Source organism: Cnephaeus nilssonii (assembly GCF_951640355.1).
Source record: "Cnephaeus nilssonii genome assembly, chromosome: 19".
NCBI lineage: Eukaryota > Metazoa > Chordata > Mammalia > Chiroptera > Vespertilionidae > Cnephaeus > Cnephaeus nilssonii.
Genome location: NC_137090.1, coordinates 23,392,277 through 23,417,046, shown reverse-complemented (window position 1 = coordinate 23,417,046; position 24,770 = coordinate 23,392,277). Strand labels below are relative to the sequence as shown.

Here is a 24,770-nt window from a genome sequence, read left to right as displayed (position 1 = left end):
CACATTACGTTAACTGTTAAAAATGACATCTTCCAAACACCACAATCACTTGAAAAGTGTGTAATGGAAAGTGAAAAAATAAAGGACATAAAATGTAACATTATATTTATGTTCATGACTATATTAAAAGACAATCCCTATGTCTGGCTGACCTGAACCCTATAGGAGCACAGAGTATCAAAACCTGTAAGAGTCTATCAACTAGGATAATTATTAGGTACTTAAAAATATACAGCTTATTGTGACATACAACTATTATAAACATTTTCATTTAAATATTGCAATTACTCTGAGATCATCATTCTAATTTGCTGAACAAACTCTACAGTGTAGAAGAAAAGATACAGGAACTCTTTCTGCCCAGCCTAGGTATCTCCAATATTTAAAAGAGTAAGGTCAAAGTTGGCATTAAAACAAAACAAAACACTCAGGCTTATTATCACCATCACACAATGCTAAAAGCCATGGTTATTTGTTTGTCTACTATGATACAAAATAGAAAAATGACTTTCTGTTGATTTAAAAAACAAAACATTTTCACAACCTGGTGTTCAAGGTTATGTTTAACATATAGTTCCAAACATGACCCTATCTAGTTCCAGAAAATGATTCATGCATACTCATGTTGCTATACTCATGTTGCTATACAGTAATTACTATACTGATTTTTAAAAAAGATTATCATGCAAATATGACTATATATTAATGGTTCTTAACTCTTACTATTCAGCAGAATCGTTTCGAAGACTTTTATCTTTATTTACTAGAGGTCCGATGCATGAAATTCATGCAAGGGGCTCGGCCCTCTCAGCCACAGCTTCATCTGGAAGGTCGTTCGGCTGTCGGGTCTAATTAGCATATTACATTTTTATTATTACAGATTGCCTTGAAGACTTTTTAAAAACACAGATGCTCGCCGAAACCAGTTTGGCTCAGTGGATAGAGCGTGTACCTTGGTTGCGGGCACATCCCTAGTAGGGGGTGTGCAAGAGGCAGCTGATCAATGTTTCTCTCTCATCGATGTTTCTAACTCTCTATCCCTCTCTCTTCCTCTCTGTAAAAAATCAATAAAATATATTTAAAAAAAAAATAAAATAAAATAAAAATAAAAACACAGATGCTCTATCTCTATCCCCAGAGATTCTGACTTAATTAGTCTGTGGTGCTATCCTGGCATCAGAATTCTTTAAAGCTTCCTAAATGATGATAATATACAACTTGGATTAAGAACTACTACCATAAATGATTTAAAACTATTCAGTTAATGTTGGAAGAAATTTTAAAATAAAGAAAACAGCTAATACTTACACTGAAACTTCCTAAGGTTGATTAATCCATGATCTCTTATAATTCTAGAATGAAAACCACAATGTTTATTATAGTCAGTTTTACATTTAATAATGTTTTTCACATACGGCTTTTACCAGACATCCTAAATATTCTGAGGTAAACTATCGGGGTCCAAAGAAGTCACTCCCCACATAGTTCTGCAAATCAGTTAGTCACTAACATAACTGTAGGCTCTCAAGCATCATACATTTTTCCTCTCCTTGGGCTTAGCAGACTCTTAATAACTATTTGCTGGATGAATGAATGAACCAATGAGCACTCACAAATACTGAAAAATACATGTCTCTAACTTAAGATGAAACAGAAGGGAAGCTGTATTCATGTCATAAAAATTAACTTACTCAGCTTAGGGAATTTAAGGGAAATTTAGGAGAAACCTGTTAACCATAAAAGGACAGCATGATCACACATTCAACATTTACAACTGTACACTGACATAATGCTTTGAAACTATTTGAAATAAATATTATGCATGTTTAATGGAAGGGCATCATAAAACATAATATCCAATAGCAACCTCAACAACTGAGTTCTATAATACTGTCTAGCTCAAACTGGGTGTTTAAAGCAAAACAGAATTTAAGTAAACCATGCAGAATGATGTGTCTGGAACCTTTGATTTATACCAGAGGTATTCATGACTAGCTAGGAAGCTTCTCACAAGAGCAGCAGGTAAGCTTCTTAGCACTTCTCAGAAGCTAACTCAGACACCCAGAGGTGAGCTTTACTTTACATCACATCTTGGTCCCTGAACTGTGTCTCCCAAGTTAATCAGTACAGCAGTTCCCAAGTTCCAGTCCTTTTTATTGTTGTGATGCCACTGTCTCTAGTTAGCAACACCACGTGTTAGTAACATGCCTACACATAGACACACAAACACACTCTCTCTCTCTCTCTCTCACAACCTCTATATATCTTTCTCTGAACTGTAAAAAGACTCTGTAAACCAACAGGGGTCTGGGATCCATAATTTCTCATTCTGAATATATGTTTTTTGTTCTATTGCAAAGAGAAGGAATAACCAAGAGTGCCTGAAACTTGTTCAGAATTTCCTTTGAAATTCTTTTCGATGAAAGATTCTCATAAAAAAAAATAATAACCCATTAGAATGAGAACATTACAAAAAGCATAACAACATAATAAAATCTTGAATTTATCTTGTTCCTTTTTTCCTTAAAACAGTGCACCCACATTCTTCACTGGTCATCAATACTTCAAGAAAGGTTAAGGAGGAGGTAAAAAACACACACACACAAAAACAAACAAAAAAAAAAACCCCGACAGGTATTATCCTCATTTGATAGATGAAAAAATTGAGACCCAAGGTCTTCCTCAAGGTAACAAGATAAGCCACAACTGGAACATTCTTATAGACTATATGTGTATGTGGTCAATAGTCCAAAGCTGAAAGAAGGGTCTTAGTTTTCTATACTTACTTTTTCCGCCTTTGTCTCTCCTTTAACCTGGAATGGTAGATATCTACTACAGCCATCTTCAGAGCTTTAAATAAACAAAGAAACAAATACATATAAATAAAGCCAAGACAAAAATAAAAATCTTTAAACCTCATATTGCTAACTATTCCATAGTCACTCAGTGGTCTAGGAGACCAATCATTAACTACAGAAAAAAAAATAAGAGAAATGAATTGTTAGCACTATGCTACATTAAACCATTCTTCTAATCTACAATGTATGAATTCTGAAGAAATGCTAAGACTTAATAACTTCAGTAGATACTAGAACTATTCTAATAACCTGTTATCTCCTTAAGTGTTGTGTAAGTTGAGAGTTTGGTGGTTTTGTTTTAATTACTGAAGGTATTTATGAAGAAAGGGGCCCTAGAGCACAAAATATGACCTGATGTGTCCAATGAAAAAACTAAAACACATTATTCAAATGTTAGGTAACATAATTTCTAATAACACACCAGCCTTCAGCCTTCACAATAAGGAATTTGGTTGTGTATGACAATTACTTCTTCCAGGATAGAAAGCTTCATTCCAAAATACAGCCTCTGTAACACTAAACAAAAACAGCAATCCAATCTCATCCAAAGAATGTGAGATACAAGTTCCGGTTTAGCTCAGGGGGGCAATGAGTCAGCACAGACTTATATGTTCTGCTAGAGTAACTCTTAAACCTTGTTTTGCAATGGATGTTAGATGTGCTCTAGCTGAACCTCTTCTCCCTATTCCATATCCAGCTACCTTTCCTAGTACTAGTCCCTGAGGGCACCTCCATGGAATTGTTTGAAACCCACGCTTCTGCTAGAAATAGTTTTAGGGTAGGGGGAAAATGGAACCAATTAATGAAGAGAGCAGAACTCAATGGCTTGTTAGGCCGAAACCGGTTTGGCTCAGTGGATAGAGCGTCGGCCTGTGGACTCAAGGGTCCCAGGTTCAATTCCGGTCAAGGGCATGTACCTTGGTTGCGGGCACATCCCCAGTAGAGGGTGTGCAGGAGGCAGCTGATCGATGTTTCTCTCTCATGGATGTTTCTAACTCTCTATCCCTCTCTCTTCCTCTCTGTAAAAAATCAATAAAATATATTTTTTTTAAAAATGGCTTGTTAGAATCGTCATTTCTTTCACTACATGAAAGCAAACAAAATTGAGCAATGTACAATCCTGGTGCACTATCAACATGGTAGGTAGCCCTAGCGAGATAATAGAAATAAATTCTGGATACTCCATCCTGACTCATTACTGTCTATTTGTCCTAAGGATAGTCTCAGATTAGAAAGAAGAAATACCAAAATCTAACATGCTGGGCTATGAACAGATGCATTATATATGTCTGTAACTTCAATCACTGGGAAATGACCAGAAATACTTTATCTAGGCCATTCTCCTTTGGATCTGAGATAAAAATAACAAGTTCTAGCTGGATGATCTGAAGAGGTGAGAGAATGCAATATTTTTTAAAGTTTAAGTATTAAAAAAAAGTGTTAACTACCATGAAAATTTTTTTTTCTAACAAGTTAAAAAATTTAAACATAATTGTTTTATTTTTTCTCATAACTGCCAACAAACTAAAAATTCAATGATAACAAGTCCATGATTTAAGGCAATGGTTTTCAAACCTTTTTTAGGTAGCAGAACTCTTTCTACAATGAACTCTTTCCTGATTTATAGGGTGGTCCCATATACAAGCCCAGGTACCACAGAATGCCCCATGCCCCGCCACCATTTCTAGCAGTTGCTGTGAAATGATAGGCTCTAGAATGCTGTGCTGGTGGAGATGCACTTTACATGCCTGTGTGGGGAAAAGGAGGATAAGAAAAGGGAGGGGAGGATGTGTCTGACATGCAGTGTAACCTTATACAAGTTTTAGAGTGGATTCTATTTCTTATGACAAATAGACTTAGGAAGTCAAATGTTCAACCAGAAAGAGGAGCAAATATAACAGCTAAGGAAATAGTTAAAATACACTATCATATTCTAGGCTCTTTATGTGCCTCATCTCATTTATCCACCCAATAATAAGATGAGTTCAACAGGAAAGAAATTACTTCATGATGTAGTGGAAATCACTGCTAATTTTGACAAAATATTTTTTGTTATTTTTCTAAGATACTAACTTACCATGCTATTTCCTGAGATTTGTGAGGGGATGACTTAATTAAAACAGAAAAACTGAAGAGACTGTTACCAAAAAACAAAACAAAAAAACTGTAAATAAATACTGCTAATAATTAGTTCTATGGCTTGATCATTTCAATAGTTTAAACATGTACAACTAGCTTTGGGTAACAAAGGGAAGGAAAGAGACAGAGAAGATTCGTCTTTGAAGCTCTCTCTTTCCTTGATAAAGCACACTCAGGTTGCAGCAACTGATTATAAGTTCTTCACTGCGCGAATAACCTCGAGAGGGCCACAGCATAGCAGGCAGAATAAAATAACAAGGCAAATACTGCAAGAATGAGAATCATCAGTTCACATTCTACTTATAGTGACTGGAGGTTCCAGTAAAGTGGGAATAAAGAACCAGAGATCATTAAAAACAAACAAACCAGCCCCAGCTGGTTTGGCTCAGTGAATAGAACATTGGCCTGGGGACTGAAGGGTCCCGGGTTCAATTCCAGTCAAGGGCTCGATCCCCTGTAGAGGGCGTGCAGGAGGCAGCCAATCAATGATTCTCTCTTATCAGTGAAATTTATATCCTTCTCCCTTCCTCTCTGAAATCAATAAAAATATATTAAAAACAAAAACAAATCAAAACCACCCGTAACCTATGCACTGATGTAAGGCCTCTGAAATCTCAGCCTTGTGGGAAGAATAGTCTCCCTGTGACTATACTGGGTACTGATAATAAAGTCTCCAAATGGCTGGCCTTAAAATATTTCAAGTAGTGGGCAGAAGTCAGAGGCAGCTCCTTCCCACTGCAATGTATTTCTAACATTGTTCAAAATAGCTAGCAACATGTTTCTGTTTTCCTGACAGAAGGCACTACTGTTTATTTGGCAAGAAAATCAAGTCAGAGGCCTTAACTGCAGGAAAGCCGATCAAAATCCCTATTACAACCACACAAGTTCAAACCTATGACTCCGGTATTGCCAAGAAGCAGAGCTTTTTAAAAGTCATTCCAACCTCTCTCCCCCCTCCCAAGCTTTTGGGCCGAGAGGTACACAATTAGTTATGTGAAGGGAAGTAAGACTACATGACCTAAAGGTTAACGTCAGCAATTAGGAGGCCTGAGGCAAGTAAGTTAACTCCTTTGTACATTACCCTGAATGTAAAATGGGAACATATTTATTCTTATTTATTAGGAATGTGGTTACGCCATAGGAGACAACAAATGTGGATATCACCCCCACCTCTCAATATAAACCCAGCAACAAACATTTAAGGTTGTAAAGATAATTAGTACAGTATTAAGATCATAGACTTTGGAGATGGCTCTGTCACTTGCAGGTTACCTTACTTCAGGCTAGTTACTTAGTATTTCCATTCCTCAATTTCTTCAGCTATAAAGTGTATATAATAATAATGCCCAACTCATAGAGTTTTGTGAGGATTAAATGAGTTCACATGTGTGAAGGACTTAAATGCTAATATGTATTAACTGTTATTAATAGCATATGTCTAAAATGTCCTAAGCATAAGATAGTCAAATCACTATGAAGGGGGAGGGTACTTGCAAAAGGTGAGTGTGTGTAGAGACCAGGGTGAATCTCTGATCTGCTAACTGTAAAAGGATCTAAAGACTGACAGTATTGGCCAAAGGAGGGCTGGGTGTGGGTGGAGAAGTGAGGGAAAATCCATGCCTGGCCAAAAAATTTTGCTGAAATTATCTTTCCAAATAAAAGGAGAATAAACTCTTAATGTGCAACCCTGAGATGTGTTGAACACACTGACACAACACATAGGAAGGAGCTTATAATGATAATGCCTCTTGCTTGCTTGAGTTATGAGACAGCAATGGTTAGATGTTGTAACCAGGGTTTCAGACCCTGGGAAACTCTGGGAAAGAGGAGTCCACAAATTTAAAAGAGATTTTCCCAAATGAAAGCAGGGAAAAGGAACTACACTGTGCGTCTGCACTGAAATTCCCACAATACACCATGACACACAAGAGTGCCAAGTTATGAGTCTTCTGCAAAGTCTTTTTCTGTACCCATAATTTCTGCTTATTTCAATAAAATATAAGGAGGTGTTATTTAGGGCTCCCAGGACTTCCTTATTTTCTTCCTCAGACACTGCTTCACTTGTATATTCTTTGGGCCCATTCTAAAAGCCTCTGGTATGATTGGAATGCAATTTATTATCCCTCCATTATGTCTCAGGCCTCTATAATGGACCATTCAACTCCATTTTATTAGACAAATTCCATGAATCATAGCAAAAGTCTTTGGGTAAGAAAAGGGGCTTGGTAGCATCTGTTGATCTTCTAGATGCCCTGGGATGGAATATAAAAAACACACCCAGCCAAACAGTTTGCTTCCTTCTAGTAGTTACAAGTGAGGAAACATAAAAGGAATGTTGTTAATGCTCAGTAATATTAAGAGTATAATGGTATAATGGAATGGTAATAATGTCACCTGAATTATGTACCATCTTTCATTGGAGACATTCACACTCTATGACTAATCAGTGTCCCCCTTTTTTCCCGGCAGGGGACACAAAAAACAGTAAGCAAGATTCTAAGGACTTGCCCAAGATCACACAGTGACTCAGAAGCAAGCCCAAGGCTGAATCAGTGTTCTGATTTGCACAAAATATGTTCCTCTGTCTGTTCTAGGTGTGCTAATTCTCATTCCTTCCTGAGTCTCCTTGGGCTCCTAGTCCCCTTTCAATGAGTGCTCAGGGAGAAACGTCTCAGCTCAGGGGCAATATGTCCCATTGGACAGAGGGTCATGCTGCCAGAGGAGCTAGAACTCAGAGCCATAAACAAAGCATCCCTTTATGGCACCAACAAGTCTTCCCTCTAGTACTTTGAAACCTCTTTAAAATATTATCACCTTTTTGGAGATTAGGAAGTAGAGGCAGGTGGAAGAAGGTATAGGGGGGGATAAATGGTGATGGGGGAAAAATGAAGAAAAAAAATGTTATCACCTTTTAAAAAGCACCCATTTCAACATCCACTACTAGACAGGAAGGAAAGGGGCTGCAGGGGCTATTACTTAGGTTATGTTAAAGCCACTTACCAGTATGCTAACAATCAATAACCGATGCTTTGGTTCTAGTTCAAATGAACTAGAATCAAGTGACTAACAAGTTTTCCTGAAATATTAATGTTTAATGCATGTAATATTATATTTAAGATAGTTTTTCTTGAATGATTGGTGTTTATTGCATATAACATTATTATATGTAAAATCATTTTTGAGATATTGTTTATTGCATGTATTATTATATTTAAGATAGTTTTCCTTAAAACATTAATGTTTATTGCATGTAACATTATATTTACAATCATTTTTCATGAAAGAAAAAAAAAGTGACTTAACAAGTTTGTATAAATTGTAGGAAGAGCACAAATAATTAAAGTATGTTTTAGGTTTGATATGCTAACTGAAATAAAAATTGTTAATCAATCAATCAATCGTTTCTTTCTGATTTTTTTCCTTTTGCTCCCACTTAACAGAAAGCAGCACAAGTACACCAGGACAAATTACAGATCTTGCTTGTACGAAGAATGAAGAGTGAAATTAAATCCCAACCATTACTACACTTTTCTTAATAATGTTGAGGCTTAAGAATGAAGACCTTGGATTAGGGCCTAGAGAAGTAACTCAGCAAGTCTCTTACATAGTTTAGCCATTATTGACATTAGAGATTCTAACTTTCAAAAGTTCAGTACTTTTGAACAGTATATAAAAGATTATATTTATTAAGTTGCCTTTTTTTTGCATTCTGGAAAAGAAAGATACAAGCTAGAAAACAATACCATTTTAATTAAAGCTGGTGTATATGAGGAGAAATACTGAATCCACACACTACCTTCAAGGGAACAACAACACAGGTGAGAAAAGACAATGACATGAGTTACCCGGAGTTGAAAAGAAGAGATTGACATGATGACTGAACAAATACAATGATGAATCTAGTGAGTGCCAAAGTAGTTTGCTTTCAAGCTTTCCTCTTTTAGTTCAATCTGCGTCACTCTGACTTTCCATAAAGCTGTGTGGGAGAAGTGAAATGAAATTTTGAAAAGAAAATGGCTCAAGAAATATGTAAAGATAAAATTTTTATGAGGACTCTTTCTTTGTCCTAGATCTGGTGTAACAAACACCTAGGCAGCTCTTCTATGGAATCAAATTCCCCTTCTAATGACAGAGTAGCAGTTAATGCCACATGAAAACTTGATTTATGTAGAATTCAACAAGGATTCTACTTGCCTTCCCTGCCTGGAATATAGATTTAAGAGAAACAATGAAGATGCTGCTTGGGGAATATAGAATCCAAGGGAGCACTGTTCATACTGTATCACATTCAATTTCAATTCTGAACTGAAATGAAAGAGAAGACTAGGGATTATTTCAAATATGTAGTTCACTGAAAACAGAAGGGAGGAGGGAAGATTCAACAAAAGTCTAACCATCCACTTTTTAAAAATATGTTTTTATTGATTTTTAGAAAGAGAGAAAAGGAGAAGGAGAAACATTAATCTGCTGCCTACTGTGCATTTCCTACTGGGGATCAAGCGCACAAACCCAGTATGTGTCAGGGCTGGGAACTGAACCGGTGACCTTTCGGTGCATGGGATGATGCTCAACCAACTGAGTCATACCAGCCGGGGCTAACCATCCACTTTTAAGAGCTCTGTTGGTATTAACCATTTATATTAGAACACAAAAGTTGGCATAAATCCCCTAAGGGCTAATCTTAGATGAGAATTCAGAAATGTTAAAAATTCAACAGTTCTGAGAAATGAGAAATTCCTAATCTTGGTCTAAAAAATCCTCAAAGAACTTCCATTCTTTTCCTCTGCAGTGGGAAATTTGGGTTAACAAATCATACTGAACGTCTAGTATCAGCTGCTACTCAAGTCGCAAGGTCTTCACATTGCCCCCCTCCCTTCTGAGGAGGCAATGAGGGCCAGTTAACTAATTATCTCAGTGTAGCCCTACCTCAGTCAAAAAGAAGATCATACACTCCAAGGAATGGGATATTCCCAACTACCATTATATAATCAACATTCTCATCATCAGCACAGATGATCTTTTTCATTGTGGTCAAAACCCAACCAAAAAGTAAGTCCAGCAACTTAATCACTAGATTTTGAGTCCTGTTTAGGACAGGGGACATGTTTTATTCATCCTTAGATTCATAGACCCCAACACAGTACCATCACATAGTTTGCAATCAATAAAAACATTTGTCGAAACAAAATGTTACCATGTAAAATGTCCGAGTCATCTTCAACAAAATCGATGTCTCTCAAGTCCCACTCTGCATAATTGTCAAACTCCTGTTTGGGGAAAAAAAATTCCCACCCCAAACTTATCAGTTTTGAGTAATATCTTTACAGTAGCCATGCATTAAAAGCAAGTAGAAAACACACAGGCAAACACTATTTAAAAGTAGTGAGTGGGGTACAAAGCCAGAATACTGCTATAATAAGAAGAAATCATGGGGGAAATCTAAGAGGCTTTCAGGCAGTACTGACAGCAAAAATGAGAACAGTTATGGGCTCACAAATAAAGCCAAGCTATTGTTCTAAAAATTAAAAGTAGTCTGTTTATAAAAGATAACCCCAGAAAATCTAACTCTGACTAGATCTTCCGGTTTGAAAATTATCTGCATTAATTCATCTACCTTTTTACTACCTTCTGAGGGCTCTGTTTATGCAGTAGTACGAAGCTCAGTGGGTAGATCTGTTCATATTCCATTCAATGAGTACAACTGGTAGGGATAGTGTCTATGGTGTAGCTCTATAACACCACTTGCCGTGAAAAAAAAATGCAGATCTGGGCATGGCTAGCAAAATTGTAGCTCACTAAAACTTTCCACTTACCTCCAAGAGCACTGTAATTGTGAATTAGATATAAATCAAGCGACTTGCGACTACATTCACAGGGCTTTTAACTCTATAGCTGAACAAGGAACATGTAGTTTTTATGTACATTTGTCATTCTTTATCTTATAAACACAGTACAGGGATCAGCAAACTACAGCCTAAGGCCCAAATCTAGCCCACTGCCTGTTTCTGTAAACAAAGTTTACTGGAGCACAGGCAGGCTCATTTGTTTACATATTATCCATGCTGCTTTTGCAACAATAGTGACAAAGTTCAGTTGCAAAATAGACTTTTTGGTCTACAAAACCTAAAATATTTACCATCTGGCCCTTAAACAGAAAAAAAATTTGCCAACCCCTGATATAGTACAACCTTGAAACCCCTTAGGTATGGAATAAGAAGCAGTCTATAGAAACCCCACACCTACTAAGAAAGTGGGAGCCCACACCAATGAAATTTAAGAAACAGGTTCTTGGTCTGAAGAACTTTCACTGTTCTTCATGTGAAAATGTTTACAAATGAGAAAGTGCACTCGAATAGAAGAAAATGTCACTGCATAAGGGACTACAAATTACAGTGCTTTGAAAATCATTTTTAGTGCTATGAAACCTATGGCTAAGAGATATAAGCCTCATCAGAAACAAAAATGAGTTTCTCCTACCTCAATGAAATCTGCTCGAGCTGGCATGTATCCTGCCATGTCCCGAGAAAGCAAAGAGTCAAAGGTAGGTCGGGGAGGGTCTTCTGCCGCTGGAAAATTTAGAGTTTTTCTTATTTACTTTAAATGACATATAAAGAGTCATTTACACTCTAAAATATTTCTGTTTGGAGAAAGACAGCGTCTGAGAGAATAAATAAAATTCAAAAGATTTTTATAAAGGGAAAAGTGAAAGAAATAAACTATTATGGAAACAGACTGATTTTAAAAAAAAGGAAATTAAGACTTAAGGAATCCTTGAAAGTAAAGATAGGAAAATTCGCTCTGCTTTTTGCTTTTAACATGTGAAAAAACAAAGGATCTTTTCTTTAATATTACAGAACATAGGTTTTTACCGTTTCCTTCAGCATCCTTATGCTTTAGGACTAATCTCAATTTAAAAATCTCATCCAACTGAGAGGCCAAAAAGACCCCATTGGGTTTGGAAGTTAGCTGGAATTGAGTCCCAGTTCTAACATCCACTAATCCCCTAACATCCACATGACCTTGCACAAATTTGACCTTTGTGTAAAAGAAAAGCACCTGCTCTGCCTAGGTCACTGGGTTTCTATGAGGAACAAATGGTCTAATGGATTTAGGAACTGAGCACAACATTCCAAGTACTATTCAAATACGAGGTATCATCAGGCTTTGAGGCAGTCAGCTTTTAAACTGTTTCTATGAATATGAGGAAAGGGAGGGAGGAAGGGAAAACATTCATATTTCATTACTTGTGCTCTGGGAGTCATTGAGGAAAGATGTCTATTTATAATTCATCATGGTTTTGGTTATGTTTTGTTAAAAGACCCATGGGTCCCTCAGCCACATGTGATTAAAAAAAAAAGAAAAGTGTGCTATTATTGCCACAACTAAGTGAACAAAAATAACAAATTGCTTCTTGCGCTTAACACTGGGATGATTAATAATTAATGAAAATAAGTCAAATAGTGGACTTTCTTATTAACTAGTATCTACAATCATAAACTCTCCAAAGGGATTATAAAAAGCCTTGTGTTCACAATAGCATGGAACTACAAGTCTCAGGTGTAACTACACGTTGGATCCAGGCACCCTGACGTCCAGTTTAGAACTCTAACCTCTGGGAGATGTTCCCTCCTGGCCCCATTATGGCCCTGACTCCCAATAATGGCCATGCCAACTCCTCCTTTATTTCGTAAACTCATTAGCTGTCCAAGTCAACAAACCATTAGGAATTTGCTATGCAACAGGGCCCAACGATGACCTAAGTATCTCTTTAAAAAAGGGAGGCACTTACAGTGAAATGGAATGGCGGTGTCAGCAGTTTTTGCCTCCTCTGCTTGCTTCAGGTTCAGCAGGGTAGATGCAAACAGAGGGTTGTTGATGAAATGCTTCATATAGTGCTTTTCACACTCCTCCTTGGTCTTGGTACACATCTGATTGGCTACATCCTGCCTAGAGGAATGTGAGGAAAGAGAAGGAAGTAGTGCTTTCAACTATACATAGTGATAAAAGCAAGGTTTGTTCTTTACAAATTTTAAGTCCTATCCATATAATGACTGGGATTTGATACTTCCAAACTGGTGTCATGGAGCTATCATCAGAACAGTAAGACAAATACAAGGCTAATATTGGTGTAATCTGCTATTCCAAATTCTGCTATTCCAAGATATAGAAACAATATCTGAAAAGCCCTTTCCTTTCCACCAAAAGAAGGGAAAAATCACTACAAAGCTTGTAATTACCCTGTGAGCTAGGCCCCATGGAAAGGATTGCCATAAATAAAAACGAGCCACTTTGGAACACTAAGAACATATGTATATAAGCATCTATACTAATAAAAACCTAGGTGACCCTCTGGTGACGCCCTCACATCATCACAAGATGGCCGCCCCAACGTTGTCACAAGATGGCCAGCATGGAAGGGCTGTTGTAGGCGATCAGGTTGACAGGGGAGGGCAGTTGTGGGCAAACAGGCCAGCAGGGGAGGGCAGTTGGGGGTGACCGGGCCGGCAGGGGAGGGCAGTTAAGGCGAGCAGGCCGGCTGGGGAGCAGTTAGGTGTCAATCAGGCCAGCTGGGGAGCATTTAGGGGCAATCAGTTAGGCAGGCAGGCGAGTGGCTAGGAGCCAGCAGTCCCGGATTGTGAGAGGGATCCCAGATTGGAGAGGATGCAGGCTGGGCTGAGGGACACCCCTCCAGTGCACGAATTTCGTGCAATGGGCCTCTAGTCTATATATATAAAAGCCTAAGCAACTAGCTATGACACGTGCTGACCCCCAGAGGGCAGACGCTCAATGCAGGTGCTGCCAAGCGACAGCAACTTTGCAGAGTGCCCTCTCGCACTCTGGGACTCTTCAGGGGATGTCCGACTGCTGGTTTTGGCCCAATCCCCACAGGCCAGGCTAAGGGACCCCACTGGTGCACGAATCTGTGCACCAGGCCTCTAGTAGTTTTATATTTGCACTAGAGGCCCGGTGCACAAAATTTGTGCATGGGAGGGGTGGGTGTCCCTCAGCCCAGCCTGCACCCTCTCCAGTCTGGGACATCCCTCTCACAATCCAGGACTGCTGGCTCCCAACTGCTCGCCTGCCTGTCTTCCTGATTGCCCCTAACTGCTTCTGCCTGCCAGCCTGATCACCCCCTAACCACTCCCCTGCCAGCCTGATTGATGCCTAACTGCTCCCCTGCCAGCCTGTTTGCCCCTAACTGCCCTCCCCTGCAGGCCTGGGTCCCCACTAACTGCCCTTCCCTGCAGTCCCGGTCACCCCCAACTTCCCTCCTCTGCTGGCCTGGTCACCCCTAATTGCCTTCCCCTGCAGGCTTGATCGCCCCCAACTGCCCTCCCTTGCAGGCCTGGTCCCTCCCAACTGCCCTCCCTTGCAGGCCTGGTCCCTCCCAACTGCCCTCCCCTGCTGGCCTGATTGCCCACAACTGCCCTCCCTTGCAGGCCTGGTCCCTCCCAACTGCCCTCCCTTGCTGGCCATCTTGTGACAGCCATCTTGTGTCCACATGGGGGCAGGATCCTTGACCACATGGGGCAGCCATCTTGTGTGTTGAAGTGACAGTCAATTTGCATATTACTCTTTTATTAGATAGGATAATGTTTTATAGTTTACAAAACATTTTGCATAAACAAAATTTCTTTACTAGAGCTCTTACAAAAGGACAAGCATAAGCTAGAAACATTCACAACATAATTTAAGTCAATCCTACCATTAACTGTGTGGTGTGAGTACTTACTATCTCAATTTCACAGATGAAAAAAATGAGGTCGAAAGACATTAAGAGAAACTTGCTCAAGAACACAAAGCACATAGGTGACAAAGCCAGAATTTGTTCTCAAGACTCCTGAATCCTAGCCCAGAATGAAGAGGTGGAGGTGAACTCTCTCCAGGTCCCCTCTCAATCTCTCTCTTCCATAGTGCTTCACTTGTTCTTCTAAGGCATTACTATGCTCTGCTTTGTGTATTTCAACAATATATATGTCTGTCTGTCTGTCTGTCTGTCTATCTATCTATCTATCTATCTATCTATCTATCTATCTATCTATCTATCTATCTTCCCATTCTAGATTATAAGCTTCTTGAGGGCGGGGTGTTATAATTCTTAACTCTAGCACCACCAAGCTTAGTACCTTACAGTGGATAGAGAAACTATAGTATTTTTGTGATCTTTGCTAAGAGGGAAGGGGGACAGGGAGGATTAGCCCATTTTAGAGGATTAGAATGGCAAGCGAAAAACGAAAAAACCAAAAGGCCAAAGATGACTACCAAGTGTCTCATAAGTGATAACATTTTCTATCTTCTTTGGTATTCCCTATAAGACACCATATATATATATATATTTACACAACTAGAGGCCGGTGCACAAAAATCTGTGCACTCAGGGGTGCGGGGGGGTCTCTCAGCCCAGCCTGCATGCTCTCACAATCCGACACCCCTCGGGTGGGGTCCAGTCCCATCGCAGCATGGCTCTGGTTCCCCAGAGCCTGTGGGTGGAGGAGGGACCAAAAGGCCAGTCCGATTGCAGCATGGCTCCAGTTCCTGGAACCTGCGGGCCGGGGGTAGGGACCCAGAGGCCAGTCCGATGGCAGCATAGCTGCGTTCCCACAGCTTCCTCCCACCACCACGCCGCGCCGTGGGTTGCCGGGATCCAGGACTGACTCCCGCCACAGGCCGCCAGGACCCAGGACTGACTTCCACCACTCTGGCCAGGACCCTAGCCTGGTGTTTGGTTGTCCATCCAGATGTTTAGGTCATGATGGACCCTGGCTCTCTATATATCAGGATATTTTATGATAATAAATGCTGAGTGAATAAAACAAGCAAAATGTGAACTGAACTCATCAAGTCTCCCTTCTTCAGAGACCTCAACATAAGGGAGGCAGCATAGTATGTCCTAATAATATCAGGAAAGATTATATATACTATGAAGTTAGGACAGGGTGGATCTAGTTAAGAGTCCTTCACTAATAAGCTATGTGATCATGAGAAATCATTTCAGGTCCCTAAGCTTAAGATTCTTCATTAACAAAATATATAAGTCTCTGTTGTCTAGTTCATGAAATGGTAACATCAGTGTCAAAGTACTCCCAAAGAATAAAAATAAAAGCAGTAGGATTAAGTGTTACTACCTAAGGCAACACCAATACCTGCTGTTCAATTCTGCCAAACTTGGACTAAGGCAGGTATTGAAAGCTAAAAATAGGGAATGCAAAAAGGAAATCTGTCAACCTTGAATCTTAGGTAAGCTGTGGCCATCTACCAAAAGTCTAACACAGCTAAATGACGAGGGCACCCATAGCCAAGAATTCACAAAATCAGAAAGGAGCAATGACTAAGGAGTCTAAATTTCCCCACTACTGAGAAAGAATAACCAGCCTCCCCTGTGTTGATCCATTCAAAATGGTCTTTTAGAGCTGCCCAGTCACAGATCATGAAACATCCCACATCTCCCTGTGAGGCATTTCAGAGGACATGTCTTTAAGGCATGGATCAACAGAAAAGCAACATATGATCCCCAAACTTCTTTTTCTAAGGCTCCTCCCTTTACTCTTCACATGCACCTTTTCCTCTGAGCTCACTAGGGCAGGACAAGCCCTAACACCAAGCTCTTACCAATTTCCAAAGCCACAGTCCATCACAGCTTCTAAAAGGGCCATTTCTTCTTGAGCAGTCCAGCTGGGGTCAAGAACAGGAAAATCTGAGGTCTAAAAAAGAAAAGGTTTTGCCTAAGAATAGATATAGAAATGGAACCTAGTATCCTCAACTGTAATACTTATTTATGTCCTTTTTAATACCTATTCTATTTTACTAACTATTCTCATGGTCGTCTACCACCTTACTCCTATTTCCACCATCTAGGTTCTCCAAAAATATTATCACCCATAAAATCCATGTAACTCATACAGAAATATAAGCATTTTTAAACTTAGCACAAAGGTAGAGATAAATATTATAGTATGCTTCCATTTAGGTAAGAAAGGAGGAAATACATGAGTGTGTGTAATTTATAATGGAAGAATAAACCATACATAGTAGAGAAATCTCCTGTAAGTAAACTACATCAAGCCTTAACTAAATTTTTTCACTTGTAATGCTGATGGTAAGACGCCCATGGAATTACACTGGTGTCAGAATAAGCCAAAGGAAAATGGTCTAGTTTAAATGGAAAGATCTTGAGTTTGCCTTATGGAAGGGCTCCAACCCCTTGTTAATCTTTGGTCAAGCATATGCTTGTGTATTTCCAGAAAACTCCTCCAAGCCCGTGTGGATTCCTGCAAGGAACATTCAACATGCATCTGAGAGAGGAACTGAACAGACTACTCCAGTAGCCCCAAGCAACACACTGAAGATAAGAAGTGGGAGGAGAAAGAGACAGAGGAGAAACAGTCCAGAGATGACCTGGGGGATGGTGAAGAAGCCTTGCCATGCTAGCAGTCACCAGTTGTGCGATGGTGCAGGTTGCCCTGCACAAAGACCTGCATTGTCATTGCCCACCGTTTGTCCACCATCCAGAACTCGAATATCATTGCTGTCATGTCACAGGGGACAGTGACTGAGAAGGGAACCCATAAAGATCTGATGGCCCAGAAAGGAGCCTACTACAAACTAGTTCCTTAGATGCCTGACAACAATTTTAAAAGGACATGAAAGAACTCAATCCTTTTCATTGGATCTCCCTACATTTGACTCTTAGCATAACCACTATTGTCTGTCTCATTCTTGTTCTTATATGTTTAATTCTAGTCTGCAGATGCGAAATGAAAAGTCTTAAAAGGACTCAAGCCCTGCAGATGGCATACACCTTTCTAAATTTATTAAGAAAACAAAAAGGGGGAAATGCCCGAGGCTAAAACCAACAGTAATTAGCATATTATGCAAAAAGACCTATTGGAAGGCCAATGGACTTTGATATTCAGCATAATATTGCCTTGCTGTGGGCTCAATGGCTGAAGGAAATTCCCTAACCTAATAATCCTTTCACCGTTTACTAAATTTTACCTTTGATATGCCTGTATGCATGCATTCCTAAAGGGCAAATGTGTATTCAAGTGAATAAAAGCAGATGGGACCCAGAAAATGGGGAGCTCCTCCACCAGAGGGAAGTTTCCGCCTGGCCCCCCATGCCTTCTAAATTCCTATTTCTTATCTAGTGTTTTCATTTGTGCGTGGCCTCTTCTTCAGATCGATAGCCGTAAATGGATGCGGCAATACATTTAAAAGAAAAGTTTACCTATGGGGAAAGGAGGGAGGAGCAAACAGTGAAGAGGACAGGAATAGAAGCTAGACTCTCTGAATATTCCTTGTTTTGCAGATTTGACTTTGAAACATAAATATTGTGTGTAATTATTAAATTTTAAAATCATAAGAATTAAAAAACAAAATGTAACAAACATATAAATTTATTTTAAGGCATAATCACACAGAAGGAAATTATCTCAATTGACTTTAAAATACAATGGTTTGTACATCTGTAGAATATACCTTAAATGTTAAAAGAAACTGCCTGGCTGGTGTTGCTCAGTGTTTGAGCATTGACCCATGAACCAGGAGGTCACAGTTTGATCCCAGTCAGGGCTGGTGCCCGGGTTGTGGGCTCAACCCCCAGTAGGGGGTGTGCAGAAGGCAAGCAATCAGTGTGTCTCTCTCATCGATGTTTCTCTCTATCCCTCTCCCTTCCACTCTCTCTAAAAATCAATTTTTTTTAAAAAGTAAAAGAAATTGCCAAAATAACTCATATACTGTTTTCAATAGTGTTGGTATATTCCAAGATTATTGTATGTGGATGTGTTATGGGGTAAAGCAGATAAATAATTGTGCTGGCATCATTGGGCAGTGGGATTTTTGGCTTGGGGAAAAAGATATAGACATAAGATCTATGAGGTTATGTAAAACCTTGTAGTCTTATAATGGAATTGAAAGTTTTAGTATAAACTCATAATGCATTTTTGTCTTAGAATAATTTCCTAACACTGTTCACTGAAAAGGTCTAGAAACAATGAACAACCCATTAGCAATGAATGCTTCTATTTCCTAGTATGCAGTCTCTAAATACTATTTACCACTAAATACCATTCTTTAAGTGGTACTTGAAGAAAAAGCTGATTCCAGCTTTGGGTCAGGAACTGTTCAAGATGAAACTGGAACATTTTGTCATACTAGAAAGCAAAAAAGCTCTCAAAGACTCAAAGACTCTTAAGTGTCATGGCAAAAGGATTCAGAGATAATTTTGTAGAGGCTCCTACTAACAAAAAATGGAACATTTTGAGCACTAATAAGGATAAAACTGTAAAGGATTGGACACATAATGTAAATATCTAAAGGTGCCAGGAAACCAACTCATACTTTAAACTCAGTTAAAAAACGGGGAGGAAGGGCAGAAATCAAATACTTATCCTGCCTTTCCTGTACAAACTTTACCTACATGATAAACTTTTTATAGAATTTAACTCAATTTAAAAGGAGTAACAGAACTAAAAGATAACTACTTTGCAATACCCAATACATTAACAGATCTAGACAATGATCATAAATGAATCTGATATAGCCATTAGATTTAACTACCAATTTATAGGAAACAGAAGACAGAGGAACACATTAGTCAGCAAAATCCAGCCTGTATTAACATCTATTAATACCAACAACCCAGTTTTTAAAAAATAAAAATAAAATAAAAACTGTAAGAAATGAAAGAGGGAGGGAAGGTTGGGAAGGAGAAAAACCCACAGAATAGAAAATATATGAGGCAACCAATTGGAATAGATGGGCCTTATTTGTATCCCAATTAGAACAAATTGTAAACATTGAAAAAAATTTTTATGATGCCACTACATATTCATGATACCCAAAGAATAGCTAAAGTACAGAAACGGACTATCGAAAGCTAATAAGCATAAGGAGCAATCAGAATTCTCAGACACTGCTAGTAGATTCTCAGACACAACCACGTAGGAAACTTTTTGATAGTTTAAAAGTTAATCATTTATGCCCTAGCCGGTTTGGCTCAGTGGATAGAGGGTCAGCCTGTGGACCAAAAGGTCCTGGGTTCAATTCAGGTCAAGGGCACATACCTAGGTTGCAGGCTCCTCTCTGGCCCGGCCCCTGGTCGGGGCTCGTGCAGGAGGCAACCAATCGATGTGAGAATCACATCGATATTTCTGTCTTTCCTTCTCTCTAAAAATCAATGGAAAATATCCTTGGGTGAGGATTAAAATAATAATAATGAATAAATTAATCATTATTTTATAACCCAGCAATTCCATTCCTAAGTATTTACCTAAGAAAAATGAAAATATCCACAGAAAGCCTTAAACAAGAATAAGAAGGTTCATAGCAGTTTTTATTCTTAATAGCCAACAACTAGGCAAAGCCCAGGTGTCCATCAACAGAGGATAAACAAACTGTGTTATATTCTGACCATGGAATATTACTCAGAGGAATGAACTATTATATACAACATGAATAGATCTCAAAAACATTCTGAGTGAAAGAAACCAGAAACAGAAATATCTACAGTGTAAATCTATTTATATGCAGTTGTAGAATATGCAAAACTGATCTATGATAATAAAAATCAGAAGAGTGATTACTTCAGAGGTGGAGAACAGAACAGAGATTTTTTTAAAAGCTTTTATGAAATGATTGGGGAAATGTGAAAGTGACTTGAATTACTTTTTAAATTTTAGAGAGAGCTAATAAAGCATTTATAGCTAAAATGATATAATGTCTGGGAGGTTTGCTTCTAAGTAATCTGAAGGATTGGGGTTTTAGATGAAATAAAATAGGCCAAGAGTTGATAATTTTTTAAAAATATATATTTCTTTATTGATTTCAGAGAGGAAGGGGGAGAGAGAGGGAGGGAGAGAGAGAAACATCAATGATGAGAATCATTGATCGGCTGCCTCCAGCATGTCCCCTACTGGGAATCAAGCCCGCAACGCGGGCATGTGCCCTTGGCCGGAATTGAACCTGGGACCCTTCAGTCTGTAGGCCTACGCTCTATCCACTGAGCCAAACCAGCTAGGGCCGAGTTGATAATTTTAACAGGTAGTTGGTAACAATGGTAGCTCTCAATGAACTTCTCCTGGAATTCACATCCTTGTGTGGTCCCTTCTTATTTAATACAAGTTGGACCTGTGACTTGCTTAAGAAGGCCTAGCAGCTTCCACTTTTGCGCTCTTTGGATTCCTGAGGCACCACGTAAGAAATTTAGCCTCCTTGCTGGAAAGACCATGTGGAAAGGTCACATGGAGAGGGAGAGGCCCTAAGACTACTAAAGAACCCAGGCCTCAGGCAGTGAAGATATTCTAGCTAACTCCCAACCAATGCAAGCCATCCTCCTGAGGTGCCAGAGTGTGTGAAAAAAAGCTCCTTAGACTTCCGGCCCCAGCACATCATGTGGAACTGAGAGTTACCCTTGCCATGCCCAATCTGAATTCCTGACCCACAAAACTGTGGGAGATAATATGGTTGTTATTTTAAGCCACAAAGTTTTGCTGTATCTGTTAGGTAGCAATAGATAGCCAAAATACCATTCTCTCTATTTTAGTATACGTTTAAAATTTTCTATAGTTAAGTTTTTTAAAAAGTGACACAAGAAGTCTTCGGATTACACAGGCATTTAGAAATGGTTATATCTTTTGTTAATGACAAAAATACTGTAGTGATTTGTGAAATTACACTACTAATCAGCAATACACATTTATCTGAGCATGTACTATAAATATGCTTAGCACAAGAGGTACTAAGAGACCAAAAAGTAAAATTTCAGGGTCTATGTCTATATTAAATTCATATAATCATTCAATCTGGCAAGTGTTATACATACATGTAAATATGACAACTCATATTTAAAGAGCCAATATTATCTCTAAAAAATGTATTTTAGAATATTAGCCTTCACCAACTTTATGTTTAGATAAACAAGATTTTTCTACACCCAAAATAAATAAATGAACATAGTACAGTTTTTCTTAAGGTTTTTTAATCAATGTTATTTAATTCCTAGACCCAATCTCAACCCTACTGAACCTGTATCTAACAGCGGGGTTTAGAAATTTACATTTTTAAGAAGCTACCCAGGTGATCTTTCTCCATTAAAGTTTTAAGAATCACTGGTATAGGTATAAAGGGTCTGATAGAAAGTGGTGCCTTGACTTGTTCAAGGTTCTAAGAAGTATAAGACAAAAATAGGCATAGAATTCAGAAACCTTAACACATCACCCACCAAAGAATGAGTAACTTCTAAAATTACAGCATTGTGAGGTGACAAAAGTACTGAAAACCATTTAAAGTTTTCTGAGGCTTCATATGCCAAAAAAAATTTTTTATCACATTTTTAGTGGCTTCAGTGTAGAAAGCCAAAATTTGGTCATTATTCCTACTGAAGGAAAGATGTGGAATAGATAGGACTGGTAGAAAAAGAGGGACTATAAGTAACCTCCAAAAGTTCCCCCAAGTGTTTGTATAGGTGTTGAATATGTGAGAAAAGGATGTAATCAGAAGAAATAAATGGACTTGGAGTGAAACTTAGTACTTCCAGGATTATGCAAAAGGCACTGTGCCCAGAACAGCTAGAGAGCTCATGATCATCTTACAGGGATAACCACCAACCTACTCAACATATACTTAATTATTAAGGAATTATTTTCACAATTCAAATGAATAAACGTGTATTCTGGCTCAAGATATTCTTGTGAAAATTTGGGAAAAATAAACCAGCTTTCTGAAGATCTGGTAACCTTGATGAAATGTACTCAAAGCCAATGCTACTCCAACCACACTTCATTCATTTTGCAATTAACAAACAGGAAAAAATGTATTGATATGAGAATATATTCCACATCATGTTATCAGAGAAATACCAATTAAAACAATTACCACTATACACCTATTAGAATGGCCATTAATCCAGAACAGACAACACTAAATGCTGGTGAGAATGTGGAGTAACAGGAACTCCCATTCACTGCTGCTGGGAATGCAAAATGATACAGCCACCATAAAAAGATCAGTGATTGCCAGGGGTAAAGGGGAGGGATGGATGTATGGGCAGAGCACAGAGGATTTTTAGGGGCATGAAACTATTTTGTATGATACTATAATGGTGGATACATGACATTCATTACAAACCCTCAGACTGTACAACACCAACAGCGAATGCTAATGTAAACATGGACTTTGGGTGATAATGAAGTATCAATGTAGCTCATCAATTATAACAAATGTTCCACTCTCGTGGGGCTATTGACAATAGGGCAGTCTTAAGTGTTTGTGGGGGCAGATAATATACACTGAGTGGCCAGATTATTATGATCTCTGAACACATAATAATCTGGCCACTCAGTGTTTTGTGTGTGTGTGTGTGTGTGTGTGTGTGTGTGTGTGTGTGTGTATTAGAGGTATTAGAGGCCCAGTGCATGAATTCATGCATGGGTGGGGTCCGGCCAGCCCGGCCAGGGGGAGGGGACATGGGCGGTTGGCTGGCCTGCGTGCTGGTCGAACTCCTGGTCGAGGGGACAATTTGCATATTAGCCTTTTATTATATAGGATATACACCGAGTGGCCAGATTATTATGCGTTCAGAGATCATAATAATCTTGCCACTCAGTGTATAGAAAATCTGTACTTCCTACTTAGTTTTGCTGTGAACCTATAACTGCTCTAAAAAATAGTTTAATATAAAAAATGCATTCCAAGTTTTACAATTAGTGAAGAAAGTAGTTAGAAGACAAAGTATTTAGAGAGAGGTTAAGGTATAGCTAGCCAGTTGGCTGCCAAGAACTCTTATTAAGGAACATTTTTTTATTAATTTATTATGGACGGGGATCTGACTCTCAGCATTGCAGGCTCAGAAATTCATCTTAACAGGACCACACAAATGAGACTCAGAGACCCAGAGATGCCAAATAAACTTTTAAGAGACTGAGGCAGATATACTACAGTGCTGTGGTAGGCATAATTCTAAAAATGACTCCCTTCTACCCCCAGGATTCCTGATTATTCAAACACTAACTACATATTCATGTGAATGAACTCCGCTGATGGGACTAAGGTACTAATCTACTGACCTTAGAATAGGAAGTGTCCTGCACTATCCAAATGGGCCCATTGTAATCACATGGGCCCTTAAAAGTAGAAGAGGGAGGTATTATTACTATCAAATAAATGCCCCAGTCAGCACTCTTTCCTGTAAGAAAAACTACATGGTGAACTATAAGTTATGCTCTGATAACTGACAAAACTATCTTGACAAAGGTATACATACCTGCCAAGCAGACAAGATATTACTTTGTCTTACTAAAGTGCCCATTCCTTTGGCTAGAGCATGGAAATACACTACCAACATCTGCCTCTCATTCTTTCTTTAAGAGGTGGTAATACAATTAATCAAGTTACAGCCAATTCTTACTCTGGCCTATAAACCAGTCTGTCTCTTCAAAATGACTTTATGTATTACATCATTCACTCTATGTTCATTTAAAACTTAACTTCAAAAAGGTAAGTAACTTTCCCCATGGAAGGGGGATAGAGTACCAGACATAAACATTACGACTATCCCCATGAACCACATAAAAACACCATTAGCTAAAACATCGACAATACATCTATTATGTTTTATCAATGAACCTAAAAAGCAGTGTAAGCCCAGCCAGTGTGGCTCAGTGGTTGAGTGTCAACCCATGAACCAGGAGGTCATGGTTCGATTCCCAATCAGGGCACATGCCTAGATTTCCCAGTAGGGGGTTGAGGTGGGTGCAGGAGGCAACTGATCGACAT

The 24,770-nt window shown here is 38.8% G+C and overlaps 1 protein-coding gene across 3 annotated transcripts in view; it reads right to left on the bottom strand.

Moving 5' to 3' along the window:
• Positions 1-24,770, bottom strand: part of TADA2A (transcriptional adaptor 2A) — a 42,445-nt gene that overhangs the window by 10,471 nt on the left and 7,204 nt on the right. For 2 of the 3 annotated variants that reach the window (XM_079797364.1, XM_079797366.1), the window contains 6 exons: positions 16,608-16,699; positions 12,787-12,944; positions 11,475-11,563; positions 10,192-10,264; positions 2,787-2,850; positions 1,309-1,352 (listed from right to left, as the gene is read on the bottom strand). In XM_079797364.1, the coding sequence (XP_079653490.1) occupies positions 1,309-1,352; positions 2,787-2,850; positions 10,192-10,264; positions 11,475-11,563; positions 12,787-12,944; positions 16,608-16,699 (520 nt within the window). The remainder of the gene's footprint in view (positions 1-1,308; positions 1,353-2,786; positions 2,851-10,191; positions 10,265-11,474; positions 11,564-12,786; positions 12,945-16,607; positions 16,700-24,770) is intronic. The other variant, XM_079797365.1, reaches the window with a different exon arrangement.